A 25,398-nucleotide genomic window follows, 5' to 3' on the forward strand; every position below is an offset into this window, starting at 1 on the left:
AAGGGTTAAACCCGGGTCTATTAAAGACACAGACCTAATCCCCGGGTGGAGGTACAGCCCACGGATAGACCCTCTCCTGGGCATTCAAATGAGCCGAAAGCAATAGCCCATATCCGTGTGGCCAGCGGGGTTCGAACCAGGGTTCGTCGTATTGGGTTTAATCCCTCAAGCGCCACTGAACTACCACCACTGGTTAAGGTCAAAAACCATTTTAAATTAAAGAAATCTACACATTAATGAAAATAGTTTTTATTAATTTTTTAAAAAAATCAGAATTTAAAATAGTTATAAGTTTAATTTTTCCAAATAAAAGTTGCATAAATGTAATTTTATTTATAATTATTTTAATTTTTTGTTATGTTATTTATTTGTGCCTCATACAAATATTTATTCTGGATCCGTCCCTGCTTGCATTAAAGCATTCTTACGTCAAAGAAGTCGTCGACAAATTTGTCAAAGAAGACTATTTTATTTAACTGTCAGATCTACGAACTCACGTGTTGTCTCCTCTCCCTCCGCATCCAACGTTAATAGCTAAGAAAGTCCCTTAAGAAAGTCATAGCTAAAAGTCATGACAAATTTCAAGTGAATAAATCACAGCTCCCATCTTATAAGGATAGCGGATCTAATTTGGAGATACTAGTACACATTTGAATGAGTTATGAGTATGAGATATGAGTTCACATTCTTTGAAATGTTTTTTTGGGTTCAAATTGATTTGTTCAAATATAATTGGCTTTAGGCGAAAATTCATTTTCAAAATAGTTAGTGTATGTTTTAAATAATATTTACAGGTCTTTTATTAATATAAAAATCAGATATACAATAACGAAACCTTGAGAATATTTCAAATCAGATACGAAATGCTTTACAGAAACTAATCTAAACCTGAGAAAGAAAATCCAGCGGTCTATTTCTAAAAAAACAGCGGTCTAAAAATGCAATTAAGAAAAATATCCAGCGGTCTAGTCTAACCCAGTCTATAATCCAAACCGGCAATTATAGCGATTAAAACATAGAGAAAATTACGATTAAAAATCCATTGTAATCAACAACAAAAATCCATTGTAAATTTGTAATCATGTGATTGCATGTACTGATGTACATTTTGTGAATGGTATACACGCGTATGCATGGATCAGCAAATGTATTTTACGTGTGATTTAATTTGTGCATGCTGGCATAACATTTTATTGAATAAATGGATACAATTAAAAATATCATTTTTTTTTAAATGCAGAAGAAGCATTTTAGTAGAAAACAGTAGATTATCATATGCTCTCTCTTTTTCATGCATGCGCGTGTATATAGACACAAAAGTACATGCAAATTTCTGCTTTAAAATATGACTATATTATACTCTGATTCGTGCATAAAAACGTCAGTTAAAAAAGAAACAATAGCCTGATGAAATAATTTCATAAATTATAGCATTGACAGAGGCACCTATCACTCCTATCAACTATATAAGCCTAACACCAGTCTTTGTACTCGACACTTTCATTCATATATATAATTTCAAAAGATGAAGAGTTACTATACATACACCATTTATGTTGTTTATCTCTTATTTTGTCTCTTGATCACATCGGCCTCTGCACAATCCCTCATACGACAATCCACTGATGACCGAAACACACCTCTACAACGTATGCATGCAATAACTTCTGCTCTGAGATTCGAACCCATATTCAAGAAATCCATGTATTTTCTTTTACTCAAATCCTATGTTTTGTCTCGAAGCAGAGGAGAATGGAGCAAAAGCAGTCTCAATCCTGGGAGAAGCGCATTACTTGGATAAAGATGACCTAGAGATTTCCTCAAGTGATTACAAAGTCTCACCTTCAAACCAAGTGACGGGTATGAGAAGTCGTCCTCCAATGTCTTACTCTCTCAAAATGGAGTCTTTCAACACGCTCCTTCAGTCAAACAACACAGAGAGATACGAATCTCGTCCTTTTCCGGTTGGTGGATACAACTGGTATGTTGGTATTCTGATATGAGTTCTCCAACAGATTCCTCTTAATAATTTTATACACCTTAAAGCAAAAAAAAAATCCCCTATATATTAATTGAGAAACATTTGAAAAGATGTAACCTCAATTTTGTATTAATTAAAAAAGACCCCAATGCATAGGTGGCACTCAATTAGATAGTCAATTACATTCAATTGAAAAATAAGTAGGTCCACATTCGATTTTTATATGTTGTTAGATACATAAGTTGGTCAAACTATATGATATAATGATATGATATGATATTTTCTTTCCTTAAATAAAACCTACGGAATTACCATAAATGACTAATATATATATATGACAATTAATGATTTAAATAATAAAGATTTGATAACAATTTATATCTCCTCCATCATTTTTTGTTTAATTTTATATTATTAAAATAAATTAAACAATCAAATTAGCTATAAAAATAAAATTTAGATTTTTTCGTATATGTTATATTTTGAATTTTTAAAAACGACAATAAATGACTAAAACTATTAAAAATTAATGATCAATGGTTTAACATTTTTATTATAAGAAGATACACATGATTTTTAAAACATATGAGTAAAAAATATCATTTAATAATAAAATATATATATATATATATATAGATTAAACACTATATACCATAAGATTACATAAATATTTTAATATTAAAACTTTCAATGAATTTTCAAGAACATTTATAAATTATAAACTTATTAAAGATTTCTGATTGAAAATTTTGTTATCGATGATTTAAATATTTTGTTATAAAACGATATGAATGATCATAGAACCGTATGATTATAAATTCTTATTTAATAAATAACTATACAAAATATATTATTCTTAGAAAAATAAGTTGGTCCTTCTTAACTTATATTACACTTTTTATTAAACTAACTATCGAATTGATAAATAACGTACCAAAAAATGTTTTGCACTCTCCTTAAATAAAAGCTACGAAATTACCTAATATGATTAACGTATATGTGAAAATTAATTATTATGATTAATAAATATTTGATAACAATTTTTGTATCTTAGTTCTTTTTTTTTAATTTTATGTTATTAAAAGATATTTAAAAATCACATTAAATATATAATAAAAACATTTATATTTTTTCTTATATGTTATATTTTGAATTTTTCAAAACGTCTATAAATTATTAGAAATTTGAAGATCCTCACTCTGAAAATTTTGTGATCAATAGATTATTTGTTTCTCATAATAAGTTACAAATGATCATAAAATTGTATTAATATGAACATTTATTTAATATTATAAGAAGATACACATGATTTTAAAACCATATGAGTAAAAATATTATTTAATAATAAAACATATATATATATATATATAGATTAATTATACTATATACCATAATTACATAAATATTTTAATATTAAAACTTTCAATGAATTTTCAAAAACATTTATAAATTATAAACTTATTAAAGATTTCACATTGAAAATTTTGTTATCGATGATTTAAATATTCAGTTATAAAATGATATGAATGATCATAGAAGTGTATAATTATAAATTCTCATTTAATAAATGACTATATAAAATATAATATTTTTAGAAAAATAGGTTGGTCCATCTTAACTTACATTATATTTTTTATTAAACTAACTATCGAATTTATAAATAATCTACCAAATTTGTTTTGCACTTTCCTTAATTAGAAGCTACGAAATTACCTAATATGATTAATGTATATATGAAAATTAATTACTATGAATAATAAATATTTGATAACAATTTTGGTATCTTAGTTATTTTTTTAATTTTATATTATTGAAAGATATTAAAAAATCACATTAAATATATAATAAAAACATTTATATTTTTTCTTATATGTTATATTTTGAATTTTTCAAAACGTCTATATATTATTTGAAATTTGAATATTCCCACTCTGAAAATTTTGTGATCAATAGATTATTTTTTTTGTTATAATAAGTTACAAATGATCATAAAATATAACGCATATGAATTTTTATTTAATAAATATTCAAACTAAATAATATATATATATATATATATATATATATATATATAAATACTAATGATTTAAAGTAACAAGATTGGCTGATCAATTTAGTCGTCCAGTTGAAATATTTCAAAAGTACGTGAAAGACTAAAGTCAAAGTAAATATGGATTTAGAATAGTAGTTATATTTTACTAACCGAAATACCAAAAAAAACCGAACCGAACCGAAACCAACCCTATATCCGGATTGAACACCTCTAATCCAAATGAAGCCAAACTATTGTTTCATTCTCCAAAATATAATAAAAATAATAACTTAATCCCGCGCAAGGCGCGGATCTTATCCTAATTATACTATTAAAACAGAAACACAACTTTGGACCCAACTTATTTGTAGGTGAAATATTTTTCAAAAACTATACACTATACTAATGTTTTTTTTTACTGCAACCTTAATATCAAAATCAATTTACCCAAAAATCTAGTCTAACTATGGTATGAATTCAACTAACAAATTGACATCAATTATTATACTTTCCATAGTTATATAAATAATACATAATTACTTAGTAGATGTGGTCTGAATGTTAACATCTATACATCGTAAATTAACTATGAACAGGATCGTATAGTCAAACTTCAAATGTTAATTTTTAAAAGTGGAATATGGTAAATAATTCAATAATATAGCTATGTATATTGAAAGCATATAAACGATTGCTACTTTGTATAAGAATGACTCTCTTATTTCTTTAGGTTAAAACTCTCTCAAACCTCACAATCTCGATTACATCCCTATCATTACTCGATGGGTATATATATTAAGCTAAACAGAGGATCTAATCTTAACAACAAAGATACTGAAAGTGTAGTAGATAACTCCTAAAACATCTCTGATATCTTTATCTTCAATCTCGGATAGACTAGAATCTTCTGTAGCTTGAGTCGCAAGTCTTCACTCTTGCTCTGTCTTCTTCAAGCTTAGCTCAACAATCTCCCCTGTAAGCTTGATCTTGACTTGCGCCAAATCAACAACTCCAATGAACTTCCTCATTTCTGTGAACTTGACTCTGCCGAGAGCCTTTGTGAGGATGTCCGCCTTCTGTCTGCTTCCAGCTACGTGCTCAACGTCAACCTGCCCTTCTCTACACACTCACGGATGAAATGGTATCTCCTGTGAATATGTTTACTTCGTCCGTGGAAGACTGGGTTCTTAGTGAGTGATATCGCTGACTTATTATCCACTCGAATGATCACTCTCTCACACGCCTTTCCTATGATCTCACTCAACAAATCTCCAAGCCAGATTGCTTGTTTGGCTGTCTCTGTGGCAGCCATGAATTCCGCTTCACACGAAGATAAAGCAACAGTCTCCTGCTTCTGTGAGCACCAGGTGATGGGGCTTTCTCCTAGGTAGAAAATATGCCATGTCACACTCCTTCCGTCATCAACATCTACATTTAAAGAACTGTCACTATAGCCCACTAGTGTTGGCATCTTGCTAGTGCGTCTGTAGGTAAGTCCGTAGGTGGTGGTGCCTCGCAAGTATCTCAGAACATGTGTTAGAGCTGCGTCATGTGACGCCTTAGGATCAAGCATGTACCTACTCAATACCCCTATGCTGTAGGAGAGATCAGGACGAGTGTGAATAAGATAACGTAAGCACCCGATAGTTCTCCTGTACCTTTTCTCCTCAATAGAGGCTTCTTCAGGTGCTTTGGACAACTTCAGGTTCATCTCCATGGGCACGCAACAAGAATTGCATTCACTCATCCCTGTCTCATACAATATCTTATTTGCATATCTCTCTTGTCTTAGTGTGATTCCATCATCATGTTGCACTACCTCGATACCCAAATAATATGTTAGCATTCCCAAATCACTCATTTCAAACTTAGCCTCCATCTCCTTCTTGAATTCCATAATCATGTCCAAGTCTGAACCCGTAACAAGCAGATCATCTACGTAGACAGCTACAATGAGAAGATGAGAGCTTCTAACCCGTTGGTATAGGGAAGCTTCTTTAGAGCATCGCGTGAACTTTAGCTCTTTTAGTATCCCATTCAGCTTCTCGTTCCAGGCTCTAGGAGCTTGCTTCAGTCCGTACAGAGCCTTGGAGAGTTTATACACCTTCTCCTCACTTCCCTTTACCACGAAACCTTCAGGTTGTTGGACATAGACCTCCTCCTTAAGATCACCGTGAAGAAATGCGGTCTTCACATCAAGGTGGTGAACTTCCCACCTGTTTGATACTGCCAGTGCGATGATAAGCCTTATAGTCTCTATCCTGGCAACAGGAGCGAATACTTCATCGTAGTCCACTCCATGTCTCTGTACGTACCCTTTGGCAACTAGTCTCGCCTTGTACTTGTTCACGCTTCCATCTGGATTACGTTTAACTTTGAAGACCCATTTAAGTCCAATAGCCTTTGCCCCTGCAGGTAAGTCAACGAGGGTCCAGGTATGATTCTTCTCGATGGAAGCTATCTCTTCTCCACACGCGTCCACCCAAACTTCCATGTCTTGTGCTTCAGCAAAATCCCACGGTTCCTCATTCAAGGTCATTAGAAGCCACTCACATTCTGTCTCAGACAACAGGATGTAGTCTGATAGGTACTCTGGTGTTGTCTTGGTTCTTGTGGATCGTCTCAGTTGAGGTTGATCTTCTTCTTCATCTGATACCTCCACAACTTCTCGTTCAGAGCTAGCATCTTCATGTTCGCTTAACTGCTCAACTTTCACTGTTTTATCGGCTTCTTTTTCTTCTGAAACAGACTCAACTTCTCTCAGACCCCTATTACCGTACTCGCCAAGGTTGATACTGAACGTCCTATCTTCAGTCTCCTTTGATTTCTCGTTCCATTTCCACCCTTCTTCCTCCATAAATACCACATCTCTACTCACTGTGATCTTCTTACTGATTGGATCAAGCAGTCGATAAGCTTTGCTCCCAGGTTCAGTACCAAGATGCACTAACGGTCGAGACCTATCATCCAGTTTCTTCCTGTGCGGAGATTCAACTCTAGCATATCCGATACATCCAAACACACGCAAGTGTCCAATGTTTGGTTTGCTCCCCTTGTACGCTTCATAAGGTGTCATGACAGGTAAGGTTCGTGTAGCGCTCCGGTTGATCAGATACGTTGCGTGTCTAACAGCTTCTCCCCACATGTTGTTTGGAACTCTCATGTGTTTCAGTATGCTCCTCGTCATCTCTAGGATCGTCCTATTACGTCTCTCTACTACACCATTTTGCTGAGGAGAATATGGTGCAGTGAGATGCCTCTGGATTCCATTCTCTTTGCAGTAGGTATTGAACTCTCGAGACGTGAATTCTCCACCTCTATCGGTTCGAAAACCTCTGATTGAACAACCTGTTTCTTGCTCTACTGATGCTTTGAGTTTCTTAAACTTTCCAAATGCCTCGCTCTTCTCCTTGAGCAACAGGGTCCACATATATCGTGTGTGATCATCGATAACCACAAAAACATACCTGTTTCCTCCTGGCGTTGGAGGTGCGATTGGGCCGCAGAGATCACCGTGTAGAAGTTCAAGTTTCTGTGAGGCTCGGAACTTTGTTGCCTGAGGAAAAGGTCTTCTTGATTGTTTTCCAAGCAAACATGAGACACACGTTTTCTTTGCGACTGTAAACTTTGGCACTCCTGAGACAAGATCCTTGTCGAGCATTAGCTTAATGTTGTCAAAGTTGATGTGTCCTAGCCTCGCATGCCATGTGTTGGACGTAGTAGTCGTAGCAACCTGAAGACATCGCACACTTTCTACCTCAAGCTCAACTTTGTACAATCTGTTTCTTCCTCTACTTGTTCTTACCAACAATTTTCCCTCTCGATCAAGCACATCCAAAAGACTATTCTTCATTTTAATCTCACATCCCGCTTCAGTTGCCTGCCCCAAGCTTATGATATTGCTTCTGAGAGCTGGAATGTAGTACACATTGGACATCTTCTTCCTCATGCCACCCTCGAAGACAAAGTTAATAGACCCCTTACCTTTTATGTCAATACGGGAGTCATCTCCAAATTTGACTTTACCCGTGATCGTCTCGTCCAATGTGGTGAAGTAAGACCTATCTCCAGTCATGTGGTTACTGGCTCCATTGTCCAGATACCACACGTTGCTCTTGTCCAGACTTGTCTCGAAAGTGTCGAGCTTGACCTTCTCTTCATTAAGAAACACAATCTCATTTAGCATCAGCTCCTCAGCTTCATGTGTGTCTTCTTCTTTTGTCTCCTGCACATCCTGGATCAACTTTAGTAAACGATCACGACAGTCACTCGCATAGTGCCCTAGTTTGTCGCATCGGTAGCAAGTAATTCCTGTTGCATCTCTTGCGGTACCGAATCGTCCACGGCCTCTTCCTCTGTTTTGAAACCTTCCACCTCGACCACGACCTCTATTGTTCCCATTTCTTACGTATTGTTGGTCAGTATTAGCATACATAAGTTTGCTCTGCTCTTCCCCTGGTTCTTCTTCTTCACTCACACGTTCTTCATACGCCTTTAGACGACCAACAATATCTTCGAAACTGGTCTTCTTTAGATCCAACACTTGTTCCAACGCAGCTACAATGTGTATGTATTTCTTGTGAGGAAGACTCTTCAAGAATTTCTTAACCAGTTTGGACTCCTCAATCTCTTCTCCTAGTGACGCAGATTTTGAGGATATTTCAGAGATCCTGCCTGAGAAATCGTCGATGGTCTCATTGTCTTTCATTTTTAGTCGATCAAAGTCCGCCATGAGTGTCTGTAGGCGAGCTTCTTTGACCCTATCTGCACCCATATGTCTTGTCTTGATGGCTTCCCAGACCTTTTTCGCTGTGTCTAGCTCTCCTACTTGCAGAACAAGTGATTCAGGTGTGGATTGTACCAGTAACGCCATGGCCATGTTGTTTCTTTCATCGTCTTCTTCCTCTGTCTCAATGATATCCCACGCCTTGTGTACCTTTAACAGAATCTTCATTTTGATCGCCCACACGGTGTAGTTTGTGGAGCTGAGTATTGGACATTTTATTGAAGACGATCCCGTCTCCTTAAGTTTCGTCGTAGCAAGCGTAAGATCCCCCATCGATTCTCAATCCTATGCTCTGATACCAAGTATTGAAAGCATATAAACGATTGCTACTTTGTATAAGAATGACTCTCTTATTTTTTTAGGTTAAACTCTCTCAAACCTCACAATCTCGATTACATCCCTATCATTACTCGATGGGTATATATATTAAGCTAAACAGATGATCTAATCTTAACAACAAAGATACTGAAAGTGTAGTAGATAACTCCTAAAACATCTCTGATATCTTTATCTTCAATTTCGGATAGACTAGAATCTTCTGTAGCTTGAGTCGCAAGTCTTCACTCTTGCTCTGTCTTCTTCAAGCTTAGCTCAACAATGTATTCATATACAATTTGGTATATATAAATCATGTAATTGTATATTCTGGCATATAATTTAGTTAACTGATGAATACGTTGGAAATTGGGATATGAAACAAGAATATGGCCATGTATGTCCTATATTATTTGGTGTACAAAATTATATAATTTATATAGTCTGATCGAAACACTAATATTAACCTTGGAAGTTAATATGAAAATGCATTTAAAAATTGACAAGACTTTTTGAAAAATATATTGATTAGAAAAAAATCTAGTCTTAAAATTTAATTTAGATTGTGCTCCACAAAATATACTATAATTACAAGATTACACAATCTTCCAAAAATTTCCGAATATATGTATACCACCCATTTTTGAATGTTTTCCTAATCATTTATATTAATTTCCAACCCCTTATATATTATTTGAGACTTTGTATTATGCCATGTATCATCAATATAATGATTTTTAGAGTGCTTAGAGAGTTAAACCGGTCAATCTACACATATACTATACTTTTCATCAGATTAATCATAAATAAATTATTCATGTACAAAAAAATATTCTATTTTTTCTTTTAATAAAATCTATAAAATTACTTAATATGATGTAAATATATGACAATTAATTATTTTAAAGAATAAATAATTGATAACAAATTATATATCCTTCATCATTTTTGATTAAATTTTATATTATTAAAATAATTAAACAATCAAATTAACTATATAATAAAATTTAGATTATTTTATATATGTTATATTTAAAATTTTTAAAAACAGCTATATATTACTAAAATTGTTTGAAACAGATGGAATATTAATTTTTTTTTATGGATCTTGTTATACAGGTCACTTATTGTGTATCCCAACGGGAACAGGGAGGATAGTGGCTCAGGGTTCATTTCGCTTTACGTAGCCATAGACAACTCGACTCTCGTTTCTTCACATCAAGAGGTTTTCGCAGATCTCAGGTTTTACGTATTCAAAAGGACCGAGAGGAAGTTCTTCACCGTCCAAGGTTCTTTCTAATTTTCCATTCTATCAAGAAACATGCAATGTGTATAAAGTAGTAACATCTATCTTTGTTTCAATCCGCAGATACAAATGTATGGCGATACAATATTTTCAAAACGATGTGGGGATTCCCTCGGGTCCTCCCTCTTGATACCTTCAGAAACCCGAGCAACGGATACCTCTTCAATGGAGATCACTGCGAGTTTGGTGTAGATGTGACTATTCATACACCCTTTCAAAGATCAGAACTTTTCACTGTCGCTAGGAATTTCCCTAACCCGAGGTTCACCTGGAATATTCAGAGGTTCTCCACGCTGCTGGGAGAGACTTACTTCTCTGATGTGTTTTCCATCGGAGGAAGAAATTGGTAAGTCCAACATTAGTTCAAGAGTAGAACTCTTTTGCTTTAGCTAGAATATAGTGGTGGTACGTAACAAATATTCCATATGATGATCAGGAATATACAAGTGCATCCAAGTGGCGCTGTAACGGGAGAGGGAAGAGCCTTGTCGATGTATCTTCTCCTTAATGCGAACGAGAGATTCAGACCCTATGAGAAGATTTATGTTCGAGCCCAGCTTAGGGTTCTTAACCAACGTGCCTCGTCCCAGTGGAGAACCATCGAAAGGCCAAGTAAAGCAAATGATATATATCAGTACTTTATACTATGGAAACATCCCTTGTGACTAATGAATGGTTTCTGTCAACTTCCTCCTTTTTTGGCAGTCGATCATTGGTTCACTGGTCCGGGATTAGGTTGGGGATACGATGAGTTTGTCCCTCTAGCTGATCTCAGGGATCCAGAGAGAGGTTATCTAGTGAATGATAAGTTGATGGTTCAAGTCGAAATGGAAGCAATTTCTTCAACCAGGTACTTCCCTAGTTAGAATTCTCTAACCAAGGAACTTGTAGCTCTATGTAATTTGCTATCTTACCAAAACCACTTAATAATAAGAAATGTATGTGTGTGCGTATCAAATAAATGTGTTCTGTATATATCAACCATCATATCTATTTTTTCTGCAATGATCGACGACGTCTACAGCGGTTCAAAATCGCAGCTCAAAATCTGGTTATATGTTTATCAGAAAAATCTGGTTATATTTGACGTTTTAGAGGAATTTTTTTGTTCCAAATTATTTGACGCTTTCAATTTTCTATGTAAAATTTATTACTAATTAATGTTTGATGACCAATGAAATTATAGTTTCTATTTTATTATTGGTTAAATTGTGGTTAGATAAACAATTAATGATGTTTTTTCTAGAAAATTAAATGTTTTTTAATCTAAGTGCACAATTCTAAAACGTCATATATATAAAATTACGGAGGGAGTATTGTCCTTCTAGCATTAATTGGAAACGAAACTGACTATTTTATGACCATACTAGTGTTTTGTTTCTTCAAACAAAAAATAAAAACGCACTTCAACACAATATATTAAATATATAGCTCACATGTTCGTTATAAGAGAGGCAAAATGTAAAAAGTCACAATTTTCGGTATTACGCGTGATCGTGATTATAATGAGACTAGATACAAGTTTTTTTTTCTGAAAAAGGCGACTAGGCACAAGTTACTTATTAGTGAATCGATTCCGTAAAAGATCAATAATGTGTGTTGGTTGTAGATTATTTGACTTAACTAATTAGAACACCTAAAGTCACACCACGCTTCTTATTTATTTACATTTAGAGCATCTTTAACTCATGGGATGCTTATTATTATTATTATTATTTTTTTTATTTTGCTGATTAAAAAAAAATTAAAACAAATCAATTGTGGACTGTCACGTGTCAGTGGAGTCCGCGTAATAGTGTAAGCGTTGATGCTTAATTTGGCAGTTTTGGCACGGGTGCTTCCTCTTTCTTGGTGGAGCTCACCCCTGTCCATCCCTTAGCACTCCCTTAAGCACCTTCATTAATAATGCTCTTACGATGCTTCCATTCAAAAACGGATACGAAAGCTTTTGGCATGCTTCTAAATGTTTATGAATTCTTTTTCTTTTTACTAAATGTTTAGGAGCCCTTTGATCATGAATGTTTTCTTTCTTGGACCAAAATACCCTTTTAAAACACTTTCTTAAAAAATTTATGACTACATTCATAAATAATGCCATTTCTGTCGGAGAGTTTATCTCACTCTCTAGCCTCAAAGATTCATCATAGGGTTTTGTGAATCATGTGTTGATGGTTGCAAATCGAAAAAGAAGCAATTTTTCAACAGAGTACTTCCCTAATTGGGTGTCTCGTTTCTCTAACCAAGGAAATTGCAAGTCCATATTTGCATTATTATCAACCACTTAATAATATGATTTTAACACACATGAATGGTCTAATGATAAAAGGAATTTTGATGAGGTAAGCGATCCAGATTCAAAAAAACTCAACAACACTAAATATATGAATATTTAATTCTCATTGCGAGCAGCCAGATTTGTCCAGTGCCGGTAAACAGGTCTCCAGAAAAAATATTTGGTTGGGATTCAGTCCGTCGGACACTTCTGATTACTCAAAAGAATATAATAATAATAATATGATTATGTGTATGCATTTTAAATGAATGAGTTTTTATCATAGAAACAATACTTAAAAATGTACGACTCTTCTTGAAAGGACTAATGGAGATTTGCGTATTTATCTCTCTCTCTAGTTTTTTCTCTCCCACTTCTCTCTAAAAAACTCTCGACACAGGAACTCGTTTCGGTGGCCGGTGGCCTACCGCTGCCGGTTACCATTCCCTTTTTGTCTTTTGTTTTTTTTTTGTATCATATTTTTATTCCGTTAACCGGATAAAAGTTTCGCTAGGCGATTTGCTCTTCGGTCAATAGATCGATCAATACTTCCGCGTAGTCGGATCAATCATCGCGAGGCGATTTTGTTGTGTTAATAAATCCCGATCATCTCTGATCGGATCTTGTAAAATCTAAAACTCTCCTCTTCTGCAAAAAATAAATGTTTTATTCCATTTGCTTGGGATGGATTCTCAATCTATTCAAAGATAAGCACTTAATCCCTTTCGATAAGAGTCAATCTTTACTTTCTTATATACGCCGATAGGCTTTAGTAAAGTTTCTTAGCGAGAAGGAAGCGGTGGTGTTAGATTGACAATCGGGTGGCTTTAATAGAGATTTAGTAGAGCCGGCGTCTTCAAGACGGTCCAGCAAAAGATCTCTTATGGGTCAATCCGTATTATCTTGGAGTTATAATCTGCGGTGGATGGAGTTCTATGTCCTCAAGCAAAGGTTGGAGCAGAAGTGGAGTAAGATGGTTTTGGTGATTACAGAGAGGTTTCCATGGAGCGACGGTGGTGAGAAGCAAAAGTGGAGGATCGGCACAGAAAATTTCCGGCGGCGAAGAGGCAAGGCGTCCGCTGCCGTTTCGCATGTCAGACAAATCTCATCAACACGTGTCTTTGTTTTCTTCAGCAAACGGCACGTGGAAATGACAGAAACCGAACTTCATTTGTGATTAGTTTGAAGAGCTTCTCTAGAATTTTATGTTAATGGATCATGTTTGTAATGTCTCAAACCATGTAAACAGCCTTTTGGGCTCGTTAATGAAAATATGTTGACAAAAAAAAAAAGAACTAATGATTTTTACCCAAAAAATTGTCTATGGGACATTTAATAATAATAATTTTCTCAAAATCTCAAAATGTATTGACTGTTCTTCAAAGCACCAATGATTAATTAAAAAATTGTTATTCATGACCATATAACAACTATTTTCGAGTCTTGATCTTCAAGCGTAAAAAGGTGTTTTTACTCACATATGGTAAATACGAGTCAACAGCAAATGATGCAAAAAAAAAAAAAAAAAAACTAGATACATCATCATAGGCTTACAGAAATCATTACAGATGGAACAAATGAAAACAATACTTATAGAAATTATTGTTTTGCCAAAACGCCAATATTAAAATGTGCAAGTAAGCTACATTGAGTACATTCTTCTTCAATAAAAAAAAACTAGATCGATATATCATCATAGGCTTATGAGAACCCTTTAACAAACATAAAAAAAGTCATCATAGGCTTTGGATACCAAGGAAAAGCACTGCCAAAGAACAAATGAAAATCTTCTTGATTCCATCACATTCCTATTATATATGCTTTACTAAAATGTTAAACAATTCCTATTCAATATCCAGTATAACAGCCGTTCTATATATGTGATTATTCTTGAAAACATACAATATATTTTTTTTGTTCTAGTGGCAAATATCAATTTGCATACTTGAGTTGATAAATTTATATTTGAGTTAACTAATCAGTCTCTATCCATCCATTAAGCATGTAAATTTTCCAAATTTTTTATGAAGTGCTTCTTCATAAATTAAATATGGATTTTAATTTTAAATATCCAACAAATAATATATGTTTTCCGAGAAAATAAAAAAATTAGAATTTTTGGTTGTTCAGTCGATTTGAAATTTGGAGGATTTGCCAAAATAACACAAAACTTCAATTCAAATTCAAATGTATACCTTAAATTCAATAAAATAAAAAAAATAACTTTAAAAATAGCAAAATTACAATTATATTCTCTTGTAAACACTTTTACGATTATAGTGGTCAAATATATTTTTTAAACTATGAAGTCTTATTCGAGAAGACTTATCGAGAAGTCCACTCACTTTGAGAAGATTTTTTGATAAGTCTATTCATGTATTTAAACATAAAATTAATTTATGAAATTATAAAAATTGATGAAAAGTCAATTAAAATCATATAAATATAAAAATTCTTAATCGCTTAGCCCGCCGTGCTAGGAAGGAAACATCTTTTGTAGTTCACATGGATCAAGATCTTCCAGTGTAGTTCACAAAATCAATATGAGCCTGTAAAGTTGATGACAAAAAAAAAATTCTAAATCATGCAAATTTAAATTTAATAAAATTTAATTGTTTTCCATATAGATGAATGAATATAGTTCATGATTGTCCATTAGTTATGATTTGGTAACATATGTTCAAGTAACACTGATACTTTAGGGTTAGATTTTAGAATAATATTTTTTAAAAATAAAATTTGACGTATAAGGGTTTAATTTTATTTAGAAATTGATTTTATGTTCAATAAAGTGTTTATTACTATCTAGTTAAAATATTTGATTTTATGGTTTAGAGTTAGAAGACTCCTTAAAAAGTTTACCAAGAAGTTATTCACTTGCAAACTTCTTCGGATCAAAAGTCTTCTAGTAGTGAAGACTTTTGCAAAGTATTCACTATCAATTTTTTAAACTAATTGAAATTATTGTCTTCTTATATAAAAAAATTTACACATTTTTTCTCTTTCTCTCAGATGATGATTAAAGAATGTAATTTTTTCACTATAAAACTCTACAGCCTTTGTTTAATCTTTTTGAACTTAAAAACATCAAATCCTTAGATCAATTTCTCATCTTTTTTTCTAATGTATTTCTCACTTTTTGTTTTTGCAGGTTTTCATTCTATGGTTTTCATTTTCCGCTCCTAAAAATTATGTCTATAAAATTTTCTAGATATGTATTTGTGTTTTGGTTTGTTAGAGTCGCATAAAACTATATATTCAACCTAATGTAATTGTTTTATATATTATTTAAGCATAAAAAATCTATCAATTACCAATACATAAAATGGAAGACTGTGAGAGGGAGAGGGAAGCATGGCCAGTGTGATACGTGTTTCTTTTAACTAGCTATGGTTTACATTGCAATGCTGGTTTCTTCTGGCCTTTGCCTAAGTTAACTCTTAGGTTGAGAATTTCTTTTACCATGAAGATTTTTTGAGCAAGCTTCTCCTTACTATAAGGTTATTTTACCTTAGAGCATCTTTATCTCATATACCATATAAAGGGTTTCTTTTTCTTTTCTTTTTTTTAGTTTTTTCTGACTAAAAAAAAATTAAAAAGTGGACCAATCAAGGACTACTACGTGTCGGTGGGACCCGCAAACAGTACAAAAAACACACAGCAGATGTCTCTTATTCTGCCCACTTTGCATACGGTTTTTTCTAAAACCTGGGCCCCCACCGCTTTAGAGACGCTAAAAAGGATGCGATAATCATGCTCTTAGCATGTAAACGTTTATGTTATTTTAATTTGAAAGTTTTTAGTCAATTTTTTTTTTCCATTTGAGATACTTGAAACAACTTCAAAAATCATATCTCATCAAATTTCTCGCCACTAAAAAAAACAATTTTCAAACGTGGAATTTTAAATATTACAAAAGCATGTTGTGTGTGCAAACACGATAGTAAATAGCTTCATTAGATTTGTAAAAAATGATGTGCTCAAATTAATTCTAATGAGCAACTCTACAGTTTTAGAGGTGCAATGTAGTACTTGGAAATCATATACACATGGACTTAGATCACACAATAGATTTTAGTTATCAAATTATGCTAGACAAGTAAATAGAAAGCTAGTTAATACCTTTAAATAAAATGGTTTGTAAGTGATTGAGAAAAGTGTTAATCTTAGGGAAATTGACAGCTAAATGAGAATTGTAGAACAAACAATTGCCAAGTGTTTATGAAAAACAATTCTAAATTTTAAATCACATCAATCAAATCAATCAACTTTCGTTTGAGAGATAATCTATGCATAGATCCTAGAATTCCAAATCAATTTGTGAATTCAATCAGTTAAGAGAATGATTAAGACAAGATTTGATAAGTTCACTAAATCCCTAAACCAATTTTTTTTGCATATAAGTATTTAGCTCATCACCAAATATTAGTTCAGGTAAATCAATAATGCTTTCGTATCTACCAATTATCCTAAGATCTATATTTCAGGTTGTCAATCCAAATATAGCATTAAGAACAATCAAAATGAAGAATAAAAGATAACCCTAACAAGTCAATATAATATTTCATCAATTTTTGAAGAACCTTAAATCTAATATGTGGTTTATTTAAACATGATCAATGTAACACAAATCTTAATAAGTTGCATTAATAAATCAAACTAAGAGATACAATGAAGGAGTTTTAACTTGTCTCTTCAAATCTCTCTAAGATAAAAGTATAGCCTAAACAATGACTTCAGAATAATTAAATATGTCTAAAACTCGTTAGAGACTTTCTTGCAAATACTAAAAATTTTCAGGCCAAATTGCAATTCTTTGAAACTTGTAAAAACTTGTCAGGACTCTTGGTCAGGATGGGTATTAGATTGACACCAGATTGAAAGTTTGACACCAAGATCACTTTTTCAGCTCTAATTTTCAGTATGCTCCAAATTGAGTTAGAATTTCCAATCTTGTCCAAAATGTACATGAACTTATAAAGACTCGAAAACGATTCGACACATAATAAAAACTCTAAAATATAATTTATATCATGGTTAAAATTCATAAGGACATGATAAAAAAAAATTAATGGTGGATAAATCCATAAATAAATTACGTAACGATCGAAATTCTACAGTGCAACAAATACAGGAGTGTGTTTTTTTTTAACACGATAAAGGAGTATGTTTTAAAACTTTTATACAGGTTTTTTATTAATACAAAAATCAGATATATATATATATATATAATCCAAAACATCAATTAACCAATCCAACTCCAGCATCCACTGTGATTAGGAAGAAATAACCGTAGACAATACTATAAATTTTTACTATAAAAATTAATATCAGAATTCATTATTAAAATTATTATTTTTTGAAATTTTATTATATTCATTCCGTTTCATATACATGATATTTCAGAATATAAGATGTTTTTAACATATTTATACAACTTTAACTTTATTAGAAAATGTTTAATTAATCATATTTTTACTATATTTTAATGACTGGTTGAATTATTTTTTAATTTATATTTTTAATAGCTTTTTGTTACATTAAATTAAAAAATTCAATATTTATGGGAACAAATTATTATAAATCATCTGACGGATCCAGAAAAATCATCTGACGGGAGCACAAATTTTATATTAAAATAAATAATATATTATTAGTAGAATTATTATAAATTATAATATTATTTGCCTCATAAAATTATATTTATTATAAAAAAATTTTAAAACTTTTTTATGGCTGAAAAAAAAAAATTACTACTATGAGTAATCATAAAAAAAAAATAAAATTAGTAATGTAACCATAACAACACATTAATGTAAATAAAATTAATTTTAAATGTATAGAACAAGAAGTCTATATAATATATAGTATAAGAAAGATTATTATAAACTATAATTTTATTTGACTCATTAAGTTATATTATATATATATATATATTTTAAACTTTTCTAATATTATTAATCATAACAACACACTTTAAATAAAATTAATTTAAATGTATAGAAAAAGAAGTCTATATAATATTATGTAAATTTATACTACATAATATTATTAATCATAACAACACACTTTAAATAAAATTAATTTTAAATGTATAGAAAAAGAAGTCTATATAATATTATGTCAATTTATACTACATAATTTTACTTATCATATCACAAGGAATTAAATTCTAAAGTGTTAATAAAAAATGAATAGATTGTTTACTATTTTAAAATTAACTAATGTTTTATTTACTAGCAACTCATAATATGGATTTTAAAGACAATGGATCTCTATACGTCGTTTGGAAAAAAGTAAACTTAAAGATAAAAATATAATGGAAAGAAATAACGAAATATGAAAGCCAATTCAAAAGAAAAAAGAAATAAGCCATTTTATTAAAAAATATATGTAAAAAAGAAAGATAGAGAAGAAATGAAATAAGTCTGGAAAAAGGTAAGAAGAATAAAACTGAAGCGTGTCAATTGCCACATAAAACATTAAATGCACATAAAATAATTTGTGAGTTGATCGAACTCTCAACACTGGAACCAGACGGGACACTTTTACCAACGAAGCTACCAGAAAAAAATCTAACTGACAAAAGTTATATAAGTAGTCGGGGGCATGCGCCTCCCCTCGGGACAAAGCCAGGTTACCCATTATGGGGGCCTGTGCCCCCGCAATATTAATTGATAATGTAATTTTCGTGTAAATAAGCATCTGTATCAACCAAGGTTCGATTCTACTTTTTGACATGTTTCTATTTTATTATAAAGAGTGCACCCAGTAATTATATATCCTGGATTCTCCCCTGGCCCCCCGTAGCTTACATTGTAGATCCGTCCCTGGTTTTATCTATTACATCATATATTATCATATATTATGAAATAGAGAGAGAGTAACTGTTGTGGCGAATCTTGTACAAAAAAAACTGTTGTGGCGATTTAAACATTCAGAAAACTCCGGTAAGAAGTTACATTGTAATTTTGTGCATGCGATTGCATGCCCATTTTGTCAATAATATACACGCGTTTGCAGTAATCAACGTGAGAATATTATAGATGCACGCGTATGCATGGATCAGCAACTGTATTTTACGTGTGTATTAACTGTGTGCATGATGGCATTCATTTTTATTTAATAAATTAAATAGATAACAATTATTTTCCAATAAATAGCAACAATTGGAAAACTTATTTAGCAAAAAAAAAACAATTGGAAAACTTTTTTTGTGTAAAAAATAGTATATTATCATATGATCTCTCTCTTTTTCATGCATGCATTCGCGTGTATATAGACACGAATATACATGCAGTTTCCTGCTTTAAAAATATTACAATATATTTCAAAAAAAAAACGTAACAACATGTATGATGTAATAATTTCATAAATATATTAGCATTGACAGAAGCACCTATTGATGAAGCGGAAGGTTTATATGATAGAATTAGATATCCGTTGATTCTAAGAATACACGGAAAACTATAATAATATAAAGATTTTATTTAGTCTAAGAATGCATAAGATCAATATCTTCTTTAAATTCGTTGAGATCACCAATGATCTACCGAAAACAAGTAACATAGAAAAAACTCTTAACTTTTATTAATTAATCAAAAACTTGGATACAACTCTAGGCATAAGAAACCTATATATGTGAAAACATAATAACTATGAAAACCCTAATCCTAATTAAAATAGAAAAAACTATTAAAATAAAGCTAATACAAATAAATGGTAATTATCCTAATTCTAAGCTGCATCACCTATCCCTCCTATCAACTATATAAGTCTCACACGTCTTTGTACTCTACACTTCCCATTCATATATACAATCTCAAAAGATGAAGAGTCACTACACAAACATCATTTATGTTGTTTTTCTCTTATTTTGTCTTTTGATCACATCTTCCTCTGCACAATCCCTCATACGACAACCCACTGATGACCTAAGCACAATTCTACAGCGTATGCATGCAATATCTTATCCTCTAAATTCGAACCCATATTCAAGAAATCCTTTAATGTCTTTTAGATTCTGTGCTTCTGCTGTGTGTTTTCAAACAGTGTGATAGAGACAGTTCCTCTATTTTACTCAAATGCTCTGTTTTTGTCAAACAGAGAAGAATGGAGCGCAACCAAACTCAATCCTGGGAGAAGCGCATTACTTAAATAAAGATGATCTAGAGATCTATTCACGTGATTATAAAGGCTCACCTTCAAACTTAGTGACGGGTATGAGAGACCGTCCTCCAATGTCTTACTCTCTCAGAATGGAGTCTTTCAACACGCTCCTTCAGTCAAATGAGACAGAAAGATACGAATCTCGTCCTTTTCCCGTTGGTGGATACAACTGGTATGTTGGTATTCTGATATTATTTATTCCGGATCTAGAACCCGTTCTAAGCATAAACAAAGTGAAATATCAGTCCATTGTTTTAAAATTTTAAGAATATATATAAGCTCCAAAATTTGTTTAAAGAAAATCTATTAAAAATTTTAATGAAATTAGTAAATTTTCTATAGTCCCATAATCTCGTGTCCGAATCGAATATTACATATTAAAAACCTTTTGATGGATCTTGTTATACAGGTCACTTATTGTGTATCCCAACGGGAACAGGCAGGATAGTGGCTCAGGGTTCATTTCGCTTTATTTAGCCATAGACAACTCGACTCTCCTTTCTTCGCATCAAGAGGTTTTCGCAGATCTCAGGTTTTACGTATTCAAAAGGACCGAGAGGAATTTCTTCACCGTCCAAGGTTCTTTCTAATTTTTCCATTCTATCAAGAAACATGCAATGTGTATATACTATATAGTAGTAACATCTATCTTTGTTTCAATCCGCAGATACAGATGTATGGCGATATAATATTTTCAAAACGATGTGGGGATTCCCTCGGGTCCTCCCTCTTGATACCTTCAGAAACCCGAGCAACGGATACCTCTTCAATGGAGATAACTGCGAGTTTGGTGTTGATGTGACTGTTCATTCTCCCTTTGAAAGTTCAGAACTTTTCACTGTCGCTAGGAATTTCCCTAACCCGAGGTTCACCTGGACTATTCAGAGGTTCTCCACGCTGGTCGGAGATACGCATCTCTCTAATACGTTCTCGGTCGGAGGAAGGAATTGGTGAGTGAGTCCTGTCCAACACTAGTTCAAGACTAATTAGCGTATTGTGGTAGTAACAGATATTCCATATGATTAACAGGAATATACAAGTGAATCCACGTGGCCGTTCAACGGGGGCGGGAAGAGCCATGTCGATGTATCTTATCCTTAATGCGAACGAGAAAGTTAGACCCAATGAGAAGATTTATGTTCGAGCAAGGCTTAGAGTTATTAACCAAAGGATATTCTCGCTCTTGTGGACAACCATCGAAAGGCCAAGTAAGCACATGATCCGCTCATCGGTACTATAAAATTAATCATCGTTACGGACACATCCCCGATGACTAATGAATGTCTCCTTGTCGATTTTTTGTTTTTGTTTTGCAGTCGATCATTGGTTCACTACTCCGGGATTAGGTTGGGGATACGATGAGTTTATCTCTCTAGATGATCTCAGAGATTTTTGGAAAGGTTATGTCATGGGTGATGTGTTGATAGTTGAAGTCGAAATGGAGGCAATTTCTTCAACCAAGTATTTCCCTAGTTAGATTTCTCTAACTAAGAAACTTTGTAGCTCTAAGTTTGTTTTATTATCAACCAACAATAATAAGAAAGGTATGTGTTTGTGTTTCAAATAAATGAACAAAACCTTATCTCTCTTCTTGCATAAGCACTGCAACTCAAAATCCTTACTGGACATTTGGTTATAAACTGACTATTTCAGGACCATATTAGTGTTTTATCTCTTCACCATAAAAGCAAACACTTCAACACAAACGTTGAGGCAATTAAGGAAGCATGATTTTTATTTTATTTTACCCATGAATTGGAGTTGGTCATCTGACTCATTATCTTTGCAGAAAAAGAGCATCCGTAGAATACGTTTAGTACATTTTTATTCAGTTGGGTTCAAATTTAAAACATTGGGAATGGATGACATTCTATAGAATTACGAATTTACGATTTAGATATTAATTACCACCCCTAAAAGATTAATCTAGTAGGTGATGGACATTAGACCATCTTTATCGGTGGTTTCTAAAAAGGATTTTACAAAAAAAAAAATAGTGGTGGATTCAACAAATCAGCAAAAGTCCGGTAACAAAAGTGATTAAATAAGGATTGATTTTTATTAGTTTCATGTATTGTTCGCGGATTCCACTGACACGTGGCGGCCCGCGATTGGTTCTTTTTTAATTTGTTTTTTTGGACAAAAAAAGATAAAAAACAAAATTAAGAAAACCTTAAACCTACTTTAGCTATAATCATGCTTTTAATAGTAGAAAAACCACATGGGTTTTGTGACCACCAATTTTATAACATTAATTAACATGGGGTTCTGACCACTCGTCCGGTATAGAGCCGGTTTTGAAAGATATTTCAATTTTTAATTCGCCATGCAAAACACGAGGGAATAAAAACAGCATTTATCAACGAACAATACTTAGGTTCACCCCAGGGGTGAACCTTTAAATTCACCACTTTCCTTATATCTAATAAATTTCCATATATATAAATAAACAGTATATATTAAATTAAAAAGCTAAAATAACTAAAAAAATAACTAAATCCTAAACTCTAAATCATAAACCATTAAACCTAAACCCAAATCCTATACCCTAAATTTTAAATCCGAATCATAGATCATAAACTCAAACCTTATATCCAAATTCTACACCTTAAACCCTAAATCTAAACCCAAATCCTAGATCCTAAACCCTAAATCCTAAACCCAAACCCTAAACCCTAAATCAAACCGTAAACCCTAAACCCAAATCGTAAACCCTAAACCCAAACTTTAGATCTTAAACCCTAAACCCAAAACTAGAGTTTAAGATCTAGAGTTTGGGTTTAGGGTTTACGGTTTGGGTTTAGGGTTTACGGTTTGGATTTAGGGTTTAGAGTTTAGGTTTAGGATTTAGGGTTTAGGGTCTAGGATTTAGGGTTTAGGTCTAGGATTTAGGGTTTAGATTTAGGGTTTAAGGTGTAGAATTTGGGTATAGGATTTGAGTTTATGATCTAGGATTTGGGTTTAAAATTTAGGGTATAGGATTTGGATTTGGGTTTAGGGTTTGTGTTTAGAATTAAGGTTTAGTGATTTATGATTTAGAGTTTAGAGTTTAGTTATTTTTTAAGTTATTTTAGCTTTTTAATTTAATATATATTATTTATTTACATATATAGAAATTTATTGGATATAAGGAAAGTGGTGAATTTCAAGGTTCACCTTAGGGGTGAACCTAAGTATTGTTCTTTATCAACCACAGTTGTCATTTATTATCTTTAGCTTCCGGACTAAAATCTGAAATGGACCAAAAGGCTAAAAAAGAGTCTCACACATCCAAAAAAAATCTGTATGGACCAAGTGATTGTGAATTATCATTTTATCCTTAATGAATGAATAATATGAACCATTGGATTTTATAATCTTTCTATAAATCAGAACCGTCGGATTAAGAGAAAAAAAGAGGAATATTATATTTACAAAAGTACCATTAATGAAACTCCAACCAGAGCCATTGATCATCTTTTCTATGTTTTAATCTTGGCCACACGCTTTCACAGATCTCTCATTCTCTATCCTCTCCCCCTCTTTTATCTGACGCATAAATAACTCAGAGCCACACGATTTTCATTATTTTCTTCTCTCATTCGACTAGGTACAACTAGTATAACTCATACAACTATACATGTTAAAAAATAATATAACTGGTACAACTGGTATATAAATGTTATAATTCATGTACAATTTGCAGCTACTATAATTAACTCAACTATTAAATCATTTTTTACATATGATGATAAAATTTCATCTATTTTTTCTAAGGCTCTTCAATTATTGTTAAATTATTAAATTACACTATCAATTTTATTTAAGATACCTTATACTTTTAAGGTTTGTTAATTAGATTGACCATATTATTATGAAATATAAACATCGAAAATATATTTACAAAGTTATAATGTGAAAATATTGGTACAACTCCTAAAACTAAACATATAAAAAATTTGGTATATTTTTTTATTATATATTAAACAGGAATTACTGGTATAACTGGTACAACTTTGACATTTCAAAAATTGACAAAATCAATTTGGTATTTCCATATGAAAAAACAATCAAATGACCAAACTGGTAACTGTTTAGAAAGATTCCTTATTTTTAATGATTTTTTTTGTTTTTTGTTTTGTTTTTAGCAATTCTTACACCATCAAATAAGTTTACATGATCTATCTTATACTTTTAAGGTTTATTAACTTGTTTGTCTACATAATTTATGGAAAACATACATAAAATGTATTTAAACAGTTATGAAATGTATTTACCAGACTAGTAATACTGATATAACTAGTACAACTACTCAGGTTCTGAAATTTAAATATTTCTTCGAGTATGTCATATGAAAAAAATCAATAAAGTGGCTAAATTGTAAAGTATTTATAAAGGTTCCTTATGATATTTCATGGGGTTTTTTTTTTTTTTTGCAAATCTAACACAATCACATAAGTTTGCATGATCTACCTTATACTTTTAAGGTTTGTTAACTTCTTTGTCCACATAATTTTTGGAAAACATACATGAAATGAATTTTAACAAAATTTATGAT

The 25,398-nt window shown here is 32.2% G+C and overlaps 2 protein-coding genes across 3 annotated transcripts; both read left to right on the forward strand.

Annotated features, from left to right (window-relative positions):
* Positions 1 to 1,343: 1,343 nt before the first annotated feature.
* LOC106424470 (probable inactive serine/threonine-protein kinase fnkC) lies at positions 1,344 to 11,401 on the forward strand. 2 transcript variants are annotated; one of them, XM_013865232.3, is made up of 6 exons: positions 1,344 to 1,649; positions 1,747 to 1,981; positions 10,234 to 10,403; positions 10,484 to 10,766; positions 10,857 to 11,032; positions 11,126 to 11,401. In XM_013865232.3, exons 1-6 carry the CDS (start codon positions 1,526 to 1,528, stop codon positions 11,284 to 11,286), a joined length of 1,149 nt encoding a protein of 382 aa, XP_013720686.2. In that variant the 5' UTR covers positions 1,344 to 1,525; the 3' UTR covers positions 11,287 to 11,401. The 2 variants fall into 2 exon arrangements, with proteins under 2 accessions (XP_013720686.2, XP_022572258.2); XM_022716537.2 differs by having other exon boundaries at positions 1,368 to 1,649; positions 1,744 to 1,981.
* Positions 11,402 to 20,482: 9,081 nt separating this feature from the next.
* LOC106424471 lies at positions 20,483 to 22,449 on the forward strand. The gene is made up of 6 exons (XM_048776535.1): positions 20,483 to 20,645; positions 20,799 to 21,033; positions 21,271 to 21,440; positions 21,529 to 21,811; positions 21,891 to 22,069; positions 22,178 to 22,449. The coding sequence occupies exons 1-6, from the start codon at positions 20,522 to 20,524 to the stop codon at positions 22,336 to 22,338; spliced, it is 1,152 nt and encodes a 383-aa protein (XP_048632492.1). The 5' UTR covers positions 20,483 to 20,521; the 3' UTR covers positions 22,339 to 22,449.
* Positions 22,450 to 25,398: the final 2,949 nt, after the last annotated feature.

The sequence above is a fragment of the Brassica napus genome, chromosome A3 (genome assembly GCF_020379485.1).
Source record: "Brassica napus cultivar Da-Ae chromosome A3, Da-Ae, whole genome shotgun sequence".
Classification (NCBI taxonomy): Eukaryota; Viridiplantae; Streptophyta; class Magnoliopsida; order Brassicales; family Brassicaceae; genus Brassica; species Brassica napus.